Consider the following 11,462-nt stretch of genomic DNA (forward strand, 5'->3'; position numbering starts at 1 on the left):
ATGATCATTTCACAGCAGCTTCACAGTAATAAACAGGGGCCGTATTCACAAAGAATTTTAAGGCTAAAAGTAGCTCCTAACTGGCGAATTTAGTAGCAACTCCTAAAAATAATGGGCGTGTCACTCATAACTTTAGGACTCCTAATTTTTTTCACTAAAAGTAATTCACGAAGCATTTTAGCCCTAAAAGTAGCACCTAAGTCTGGGACAGCTTAAAAGAAGTCGAGAGGAGTCCTAACTCACTAAGACCTATTCACAAAGGATTGTAGCGCATATCACCGCCTCGCAGTCGTCCGGGGTCCGCCACACAAGCGGGAATGCTGCATTGATCTGCAAACAAATCTTCTCCTATGTCTCACGCTTAGTTTTACTTGATATCCCAGTGTCGAATTTCCCTTTTATTTTTATTTTTTTTATTTTTTCAGCACCAACTGGGCCAGCAGCAGTAACTGATCCTGCGTCCAGTTGGGCTTTCTTTTTCGTTTTGGCGAGTTCATAATCCACCGTCATTCAACTATTACATTACTTCAATAGGAGCAACATTTACTTGCTTTAAGTAGTCTATTTAGGCTATGGAAGCTTGTTTCCGCCACAGAATGAAAAATAAAAAAGCTAATTGCGACTTTTTATCTCACAACTGCGACTTTATTTCTCACAATTCTGACTTAATATCTCGCAATGAGATAAAAAAGTCGCAATTATTTTAATTTATTTTTATTCAGTGGCGGAAACAAGCTTCTATACTAATAGGATGTCAATTAACCAAGCAAGTGTTAATGCAAGTGTCGTTTTTCATTATTAGGCAAGTGGCGGTTTCATTAGGGTATTAGGCTACCTTAATTTAATTGAATTGAATTCACCACTTTTCTCTCTCTTTCTGCCTTTTTAGAATTACACTTCACTGGGGCCTGCACAAACATGTCATTATATATGCATTTCGATGACATTACTATTATTATTTTGTGTAGGACACAGACATATTTAGATGTCGTAATTCCATGATTTGTTGTGTCTGTGTTATGTTCCACATGATGGCCCTGTCATCTAACAACCAATCACCGTGATCATTGCGAGGGAACTCGTGCATGAGAATTGACGTCATCCATAGCAACGAAGACTCACTCTTAGTTTAGGAGTTGTCATTTTTCCTTACTAAGAGTAGGTCTGAAAGGCGTTGTGAATAACTTTTAAGAGAAAACTCCTAGCTAAAATATTTTAATGGGATTTAGGAGTACTCCTAGTGGTAAAATAAAATTCTTTGTGAATACGGCCCCAGGAAAATATCAGAATCAATGATGAAACATCATCAAATATGAGACAAATTCAGATTCAGCATCTTTATTTTGTTCTCATCTCATATGGTCAATGCAATTAAATAGATTATTACTGAATATTGTCTTTTAATAATCAGGGGCCGTATTCACAAAGCATTTTATCTTACCACTAGGAGTACTCCTAAATCGCACTAAAATATTTTAGCTAGGAGTTTTCTCTTAAAAGTTATTCACAACGCCTTTCAGACCTACTCTTAGTAAAGAAAAATGACAACTCCTAAACTAAGAGTGAGTCTTCGTTGCTATGGATGACGTCATTACTCATGCACGAGCTTGACTGAAGTGACCACCTTGATTGGCTGATGATTGTAACGCGGGAATGATTCCAAACACCTCCCCTATGATGATGAGTGACAGGTGACAGGTCTGAGAATGCGTGCGCTACACAAGTAGTGCGAAGGACGGAAGATGATGAATAACTGAATAAATAGCCTAAATGAATAAAGAGTAAGGAAAAACAAATAGCCTAGTAGCCTAATGAAACATATGGATTGATGCAATATCTTTGCAACATTATTGAATTAATCTGTCACTATGCCTCTGCCTACGTTTGCAAAGAGAAGAACATTTTAATTTGATTCACAATGAAATGTTACAATTAGTTTACATGCAGTGAGTAGTTTTGGTTGTTGTTGGTGGCGTTGTTGCATCCCTAGTTATGCCTACAATGCAAAATTGTTCCCTCGTGATTGGAAGCTCCTGTAGCCGCCGCATACGCATTTCAAAACATCGCAACGTGAAATGCCACAAAAAGCGGTTTGTGAATAGGTCTTAGTGAGTTAGGAGTCCTCTCGACTTCTTTTAAGCTGTCCCAGACTTAGGTGCTACTTTTAGGGCTAAAATGCTTTGTGAATTACTCTTAGTCAAAAAAATTAGGAGTCCTAAAGTTACGAGTGACACGCCCATTATTTTTAGGAGTTGCTCCTAAATTCGCCAGTTAGGAGCTACTTTTAGCCTTAAAATGTGTTGTGAATACGGCCCCTGAAGTAAAAGTTTAGTTTATGTTTAAATACTTGAGTTTGCATTCAGTCAATCGACCTTACAGACTTACAGCCCATTACATCGTAAAAATATAAAGTGAAAGTAAATTATAATAACATAAAAATTAAATTAAATCATGAACATGTAAAAAAAACAATCTAAATAAAATGCTTACTAAATTTAATTAAATCATAAAACTATAATAAATAAATAATTTCAAATAAATTTTTTTTTTTGTGTGATTTTTACAAACTTGAATAGATTGTGTTTTTAATTTTGCTATTCTACTATATATTATTTCATCCAGTTCAGCTACAATTGATTCACTATATAGTTTTTTTGGTTTTAACTATAATTTCTGTCACATAAAAGTTCAATCTCAGATTCACGTCATAAACTTATGATTCTTTATGATTCTCGAATCCTCACAACTTTACGATGTAATTCAAATGAAATCGAAGAACGTAATTTCAAACTAAATCAGGCCAAAACGAAGTTTGTTTTCTGACTCCGGCTGGGAAACACCTCTGATCTCCCATTGGTCCGTGTGGTGATGATGTAACAGGTGGGCGTGGCTCTGAGGCTCCGCCCTCTTCATTTCTCCTATTCAGTCGGTCGAGGTCAGATGAACATGAACACACTGAGAGACGCTTTATAATAGAGACTGAAGCTGACACCCTTCTTCATGTTTAATACTGTAAAACTATTGTAGAAAGTGCTGTAGAAATAAACGTGATGTGCAAACCATATCTGATGCTTTCTGAGCGGCTGTTTTCTCAGTTGTGTGTGAGTGTGTGTGTGTGTGTGTGATTATCTCACGCACAGACAGTGGACGACGGTCCTCCCCTCTCCCCCGTCGTACTCCTCCTGCCACTTGTCCACCTGATGGATGAGCTTGAGGAACGAGCGCTTGGAGACGGGAGTGTCCCGGTACATCGGCCAGCCCAGAAACTGGAACTGCTGGACCATCCGGTACCCATCCTGAGGCTGAAACAAACACACACACACACACACACACACACACACACACACACACACACACACACACACACACACACACACACACACACACACACACAAATGATAAAGAGGCTTATTGTGCAGTTGTTTTCAGGCTCTACTAGAACAGGTTTTCCTGCTTGAATGTTGAATATTTTCCTCATATTCTCCATTGTTGCGGCTCCTCTCTTCCCAGTCTGTCAGTAACGCTCTGTTTACTTCCTGTCTCTATGAAGCCCCTCCTCCTGAAAAGCACACTGTGCTCTGATTGGTCGGCTGGAGCAGTGTGTTGTCAGAAGTGAGAAGGAGTGTCGTGTACAAATAGTTTATCATGGTAAACATAATGTCCTCCACTATTACTGCACTGATGTCATGATGAATGAGAGGTGACTGTGGCCGGTTGTGTTGAGGTCAGGGTCAGGGGTCACTGAGGTCAGGGTCGGGATCAGGGGCCACTGAGGTCAGGGTCGGGGTCAGGGGCCACTGAGGTCAGGGTCGGGATCAGGGGCTACTGAGGTCAGGGTCGGGGTCAGGGGTCACTGAGGTCAGGGTCGGGATCAGGGGCTACTGAGGTCAGGGTCGGGATCAGGGGCCACTGAGGTCAGGGTCGGGGTCAGGGGTCACTGAGGTCAGGGTCGGGATCAGGGGCCACTGAGGTCAGGGTCGGGGTCAGGGGCTACTGAGGTCAGGGTCGGGGTCAGGGGTCACTGAGGTCAGGGTCGGGATCAGGGGCTACTGAGGTCAGGGTCGGGGTCAGGGGTCACTGAGGTCAGGGTCGGGGTCACTGAGGTCAGGGTCGGGGTTAGGGGTCACCGAGTTCATGCTGATTGGGTCACTGGTTAATTCTGCATCAGTTCATCTGATGTTACAGATGAGGATTCTGACAGTTTAAGCAGATTAACTGACACACAGAAAGTCAACGCTTAGTGTGTGTGTGTGTGTGTGTGTGTGTGTGAGTATGTGTGTCAGTGAGTGTGTGAGAGTATGTGTGTCAGTGAGTGTGTGAGAGTATGTGTGTCAGTGAGTGTGTGAGAGTATGTGTGTCAGTGAGTGTGTGAGAGTATGTGTGTCAGTGAGTGTGTGAGAGTATGTGTGTTAGTGAGTGTGTGTGAGTATGTGTGAGAGTGTGTGTGTGTGTGAGTGTGTGTGTGTCTGTAAGTGTGTGATGGTGTGTGTGTGTGAGTGTGTGTGTGTGTGTGTGTGTGTGAGCGTGTGTGTGAGCGTGAGTGTGTGTGTGTGATGGTGTGTGTGTGTGTGTGTGTGTGTGTGTGAGCGTGTGTGTGAGCGTGTGTGTGAGCGTGTGTGTGAGCGTGAGTGTGTGTGTGTGATGGTCACACACCCGTGCAGCGTTGTATATGCGGAAGATCCTGCTGATAATGTCCTCCTCCAGATCAGCGGAGACGAACTCGACCTGCAGCGGCCCGTGCCGATGCACACCGTTCTCAGGCCAGTACTGTGGACACAACTACACACACACACACACACACACACACACACACACACACACACACACACACACACACACATGGATCAGTGTAAGCACTTCTCTGCTCTTTTATTTCTGTCACATGCACAGAAAACTGCACAAACATCTTCCCAGCACTACAAACAACATTGAATGTGACTTTGAGTGTGAGTGTATGTGTGTGTGTCCCTGTATGAGTGAGTGTGTGTGTGTGTGTGTGTTTATGTGTGTACACGTTAATTATCCATTCAAATCTCCCATCGTCCTCACTCTCTTGCTGACATTCTGTAGCGTTTTGTGAAGGAATACCTAATGAAAAGGAGTTTGTGTTCATCTGTGGTGTGTGACACATCGTCTCGCTCGGCGTTTGAAGTGTGTGTGTGTGTGTGTGTGTGTGTGTGAGAGAGAGAGTCTGCTCAGCAAAAACATCCACCTCTCACACAAAAATATTGTTATACAGGTGCATATAAACAAAAAATATTAGATATGATATCAATGAATCAGTGCAAAGTTTCAATGAATCGATTCAAAAACTGTTCATGTGTCAGTGTCCTAATGTACTAAAATGTTAAGTATAAATATCATAAGGTAATGCTGTTTACAAATATATTTTGTTATGGGGTGCATAGAAATGAAAATAAGAGAATGGAGTCTTTCATTTAAACTTCAGCAGAAACAGAGTCTGTATCAGATCAAACTTTCCTATTTTATTGAATCGATTCAAATCTTCAACAGAACAGTTGGTAATTTCAATGAATCAGTTTCAATGAATCAACTCAAAACTCTTTCAAATGAGATTTTTTCCATGCATTAAATTTGTAGTAAATATCAGTAGGTAAACATTGCTGTTTATGACTATATTGTTATACAGGTGCATATAAATGAAAATGAGAGAATAGAGTCTTTCATTTAAACTTCAGCAGAAAAAGAGTCGGTTAGTTTGATTCATTTCAGAGAATCAGTTCAAACTGTCTATTTCAATGAATCAATTCAAATCTCTGAATAATAATTATTCATGTGTTTTTTCATGCATTGAAATAATAAATTTTTTCTTTTGCCTGGATTATTTGATTCTGCACTTCTTAAACATGTTGAACGTGCAGTGTGTGTGAAACGTTGGTTCTTCTGATCACTCTGAGGTCAGTTAAGAGCAAACACAGGATGAGTGTGAGGATCTGTGTGTGTGTGTGTGTGTGTGTGTGTGTGTGTTTGCTCAGGGCTTTATGGGCTTTAGACTCTCATGCGCTTTGATCCGGGGCTGTTCTGACAGAGCCCGAGGCTTCCTTCCCTACAGACACACACACATGAATCTCAATCACTGTCTCCCACACACACACACACACACACACACACACACACACACACACACACACACACACACACACACACACACACACACACACACACACACACACACACACACACACACACACACACACACACACTTCCCTCTGTGAGCGACCCGTCACCGTTCATTATTTATCATTCTGTCAGAATACTTCCTCACGGCCCACCATCCCTCGCTCCTCAACAGAGCCCGCCTTCAAAACTCTTTCTAAAACATCTTGGGTTCTTTTTTCTACCCAAATCCTGGGTTAAGCCTTTTGGGTACATTTTTTGGGTTACTCTTTCAGTGTTTGGGTAGTTTTTGTGTAACCCCAATCCTGGATCAAACGTAACAACACAGTGTTTTGGGTAGTTTTTGTGTTTCCCAGAACCCGGGTCAGACGTAACAACCCAATGTTTGTGTAGTTTTTGTGTTACCCAGATCCTGGGTCAAACATAACAACCCAATGTTTGGGTAGTTTTTGTGTTACCCAGATCCTGGGTCAGACGTAACAACCCAGTGTTTGAGTAGTTTTTGTGTTTCCCAGAACCCGGGTCAGACGGAACAACCCAATGTTTGGGTAGTTTTTGTGTTACCCAGAACCTTTGTCAGACGTAACAACCCAATGTTTGGGTGGTTTTTGTGTTTCCCAGAACCCGGGTCAGACGTAACAACCCAATGTTTGGGTAGTTTTTGTGTTACTCAGAATCAGGGTCGGATGTAACAACCCAGTGTTTGGGTAGATTTTGTGTTATCCAGATCCTGGATCAGACGTAACAACCCAGAGATTGAGATATTTATCGTGGGCTTTTTCGACCTCTTCAGGAGAGGGCAGTGCAGCTCCGTCAGTTTGGTGCACGTCTTCAGTAAAATACATTTTGTGTACATTTTACTTTATCTATAAATAAGTTTTTGTTCTGTATATCATTTAATTTTATGCAAAGCAACAAACAGGGGCGCGATGTGAGTCACGAGTGTCGCGTCGATCTTTTCGCAGGATAGAAACGCCTGATGCCTTGCATAACATTTTATGATTACATAAAAAAAAGATACAGAATATAAATACTTAGGATGTTAAAATATGTTGTCAGAACTGTACACGGATTGTTTATGGACAGGTTATGGAGTCACAGCATATTTCTGCGGTCTGAGGTTATAAGTTCCTCCGCTGAACACGACTCAAGCTCACGAGATCCAGAGACGTTACAGAGGAAACGGCACAACAGAGACTGGGCCATTACACCCCAATTACTTCTAAACATTTAATTTTTACTTCTAATATGTGTTAAACAAGCTTAAATGTATGTAATATGTATTCAAAACTATATAAAATATGCTATACTCTAAAATATGATAAAAATATTAAGAAATTATCATGCAAACCAGTGGTTGTGTGGAGTATTTATTTAAAATAGTTTAGAGGACTTAAGTTAATACGTAAACATTAATTCATGTATGAAGTAAAAAAAAAAGAAGAAGCTAGTACTATGGTAAAAATGAATCGACCCAGTATGCTGGGTAAAATCAACCCATAATGCTGGGTTAAATCAACAACCCAATTTGCTGGGTAAAATTAACCCAACATGTGTTCCGTCCAATATTTACCCAGCCCTTGGGTTGAAAATCACCCAAATTGGGTTGTTTTTAACCCAGTGTTTTTTAGAGTGAACCAGTGAGATGCTTTTGAAATCATGTTGCGTGTTTATCCTCCAGATGTTCAGACTGACCTGAGCGGGGTCCACGTCGTTCAGCATGACGATAGACGTGCAGTGATAGTCCAGAACCAGCCGCCAGAAATCCTTCACTGTGTTGGGCAAAGGATGCTGGGTAACGATGAACGCAGACGGCTGCTTGTAGCTCTGAGAGAGAAACACAACCGAGAGGTGAGACTGACATTCCCTGAGAATCGAACCCATTAACATTGGAGTTGCGAGCGCCATTATGATCTACTGTTTTAATTTGCTTTAAAGGGGACAAATCATGAAAATATGACTTTTTCCGTGTGTAAGTGCTGTAATCGGCCGCTTCTACCCAGAAAACGTTAAAAGTGAAACTCAGTAACTCTTTTTTTGTGAGCTTTTCTCTGCAAGCATGTCTAAAAATAAACCGATCAGATTACAACAGTAGCCTGCACTAATCGGTTATTGGGGAAGTTAACAGATAATTTCGAATGGGCACGAATGCAATTTAAGCCCTCTAAATCAAGGAGCATCTCGATAGTTAAAGGAAAGGTAGTAGATAAAACATTCTTCATTAATGGTGAGGCAATACCAACAGTTTCTGAGAAGCCAGTGAAGAGTCTAGGGAGATGGTACGATGGGGATCTAAAGGACACAGTTCGAGTGGGAGAAGTTAGACGACAAGCAGTGGAAGGGTTGAAGAGCATAAACAGCTGTGCTCTACCAGGCAAACTAAAACTCTGGTGCTTTCAGTTTGGTTTACTGCCGAGGTTGCTGTGGCCACTGACTGTGTACGAGATTTCTCTGACAACAGTGGATAAGCTGGAAGCGTTAATAAGTTCATACATCAGGAAACGGTTGCGAGTTCCACGCTGCCTCAGCAGAGTGGGACTTTATAGTAAAGGAGTATTGCAGCTGCCAGTCTCTGCTTTAACCGAGGAGTTTGTGTGCCAAGGTCAGACTGGAAATGACTTTAGCTGAGTCACGCAACAAATGTGTAAGGGAGGCAGCCCCTGTGGTAAAAACTGGTAGAAAGTGGTCAGCAAAGAAATCTGTAGTAGAGGCAAAGGCTGACCTTCAAATTGGGGATATCGTGGGACAGGTACAGCATGAAAGAGGGGGTTTTGGGCTCAGTTTAGCTCCTCCTAAATGGCACAAGGCAGGCCCAGCTCAAAGGAGGAAGCTGGTAGTCAACGAGGTGTGAAAGCAGGAGGAGAGAATGAGGTGTATAAAGGCCATTTCCCAGGCCAAGCAGGGATAGTGGATGAGATGGGAGAGTGTGGAACAACGCAAAATGGGCTGGCAAGACCTTTGGTCAATGGAAGAGAGTAGGATCAGTTTCCTTATCAGGTCGACATATGATGTTCTCCCATCACCGCAGAACCTAAACCTCTGGGTAGGAGAGGATCCCTCTTGTCCTTTGTGTTCATCACCTGCCACATTAAGGCACATTTTGACAGGATGTAAGGTGGCTCTTAGCCAAGGTCGGTTTACTTGGCGTCATGACCAAGTACTCCTCCGCCCAGGCGAGCAACCACCAAGAAAAGGTGCTAACACCAATTCTCGCCCAGGACAACTGGAAGCTGCTAGGGACTGGAAGATGCTGGCTGATCTTGATCAACGGCTTATTTTTCCACCTGAGATTGCCACCACTAACCTACGACCAGATATTGTTTTGTGGTCTGGATCAGCACACATTGTTCAACTGATAGAGTTAACAGTGCCATGGGAGGATGCGGTAGATGAGGCATATGAGAGGAAGAAACTGCGGTATGCTCATCTGGCCAGTGAAGCAGAACAGCGAGGATGGAGAGTCCAGGTTTATCCAGTGGAAGTGGGTTGTCGAAATTTTGTGGCACACTCTACAACCCGGCTCCACAGAGACGTCGGATTCAGTGGCCAAGAGTTGCGTCGCACAGTAAAGAACTTGAAGCAGAAAGGAGCAGCAACTGGCTGTGGTTGAGACGGAAAGATTCTAGCTGGCTGTGTACAGGCCGCCATGCTACAGTTTCGTAGAATTCTTGAAAACTTGAAGAGTCTGTTGGTTTATTTGTAGAGGTTGTATAGTATTTACAGTCATTACGTTCCTGTGTATATTGCGTGAATGAGGGGTATTTGGACAGATATTGTGTTTTGCGGTAGTATGCCATACGGAACCGTTGCCACTGAAACTGCATATTAACGCACCAGTGGGGCTCGACAGCCTTAGTCAAACGGGTCGGCGCGTATGGTTGGGTTGTGGAGAGATTGTGAGATTGTGGTTAGGTCTCAGCAGCAGGAGGGATGTAGAGGTCAGTAAGCTGGGCTGAGTTGAGTGGGGGACGGAGGGGGGTGACTCTGGGACGCCAGAGTCACTGTCGAGCCCTCTTGAGGTGTCGTGGGCTAGTCGACGAAACACTGAGGACGGAAGGTGCCCACTTGACGACCCTAGAGATGTCCCCTATTCTACTCAATCCAGAGGGTTGTTATGGGGGGACCGCACTGTGGTTGCAGCCGTTGTGTGTGCTGACGCGTGTTACCACTAGACAGAAGGAGATTTACATCACCATATGCAAAGAAGCGTAAATGGTTGGAGAAGCATAGTTTACTGTAAAGCTATGTCTTAGTTGGTGCTTATCTTGGCGAAAGCCGAGTACAAATCAGCATGAAGTTTTAACATCTACTCTCGTGTAATGGAAATCTCTCCTTCTGACGTATGAAGACGATCTTATTATAATATTACCGGCTCTTAATCTGCACGTTTATAACATTACCGGCCCTTAATCTGCACGGTTATAATATTAACGGCTCTTAATCTGCACGGTTATAATATTACCGGCTCTTAATCTGCACGGTTATAATATTACCGGCCCTTATTCTGCACGTTTATAACATTACCGGCCCTTAATCTGCACGTTTGTAATATTACCGGCTCTTAATCTGCACGTTTACACACACCAGCCGGCATTCGGTTTTCGAGCGCCAACAGTGACCAGTTCTAACGCAACGGCAGAAGATCCAGCAAAGCCTGAAACTGTTCTGTCGTGGAGCACAGACGAGCACTGAACACTATTGACCAGAACATGTCACCGCTGTCTTATAAACACCTCCGGAACTGTGGACACTTGTGTAGAAATTCAACATGATGATGAGATGATCAATGTAACTCCACAACAACTACATAAATGTCTCCACTAACATTCAGAAACTCTTCCTGAGTCTCTCCGTAAGGATGCACTCGCTACTGGTTATTCTGGGATTCTGGATGAGTGAGATTCCACAAAACCAGTCACGAGTCGCACGGGTATATTTGTGGCTATAACCAACAATACATTGTATGGGTCAAAATTATCGATTTGTCTTTTATGCCAAAAATCATTAGGATAATAAGTAAAGATCATGTTCCATGAAGATATTTTGTAAATATCCTACCGTAAATATATATATAAAAAAAAATTGTGAGTGGATGCAGCAAAATCGCCCATAAATGCACAAATTTAAAGGAAATTTTCTCAATGTTTTGATTTTTTTGCACCTTGATATTCTCAGATTTTAAAAAATAACTCGACCAAATATTGTCCTATCCTCACAAGCCATACATTAATGGAACGCTTATTTATTCAGCTTGCAGATTATGTATGAATCTCAGTTTCATTGCCGTACGTCCATGAGCGCGGCGTTGATGTAGTTGCTGCTCT

The 11,462-nt window shown here is 42.4% G+C and overlaps 1 protein-coding gene across 1 annotated transcript in view; it reads right to left on the reverse strand.

Moving 5' to 3' along the window:
• The window catches only part of LOC143733302 (receptor-type tyrosine-protein phosphatase mu-like), a 325,940-nt gene that overhangs the window by 16,142 nt on the left and 298,336 nt on the right, over positions 1-11,462 (reverse strand). Inside the window, exons 29-32 of the mRNA XM_077224964.1 lie at positions 11,428-11,462; positions 7,834-7,965; positions 4,654-4,779; positions 3,139-3,302 (exon numbers count right to left, since the gene is read on the reverse strand). The exon at positions 11,428-11,462 is cut by the window's right edge and continues 139 nt beyond it. Of these exons, the coding sequence (XP_077081079.1) occupies positions 3,139-3,302; positions 4,654-4,779; positions 7,834-7,965; positions 11,428-11,462 (457 nt within the window). The remainder of the gene's footprint in view (positions 1-3,138; positions 3,303-4,653; positions 4,780-7,833; positions 7,966-11,427) is intronic.

This window comes from Siphateles boraxobius, unplaced genomic scaffold (genome assembly GCF_051911475.1).
Source record: "Siphateles boraxobius isolate OS27281-9 unplaced genomic scaffold, OSU_SipBor_1 96, whole genome shotgun sequence".
Taxonomy (NCBI): Eukaryota; Metazoa; Chordata; class Actinopteri; order Cypriniformes; family Leuciscidae; genus Siphateles; species Siphateles boraxobius.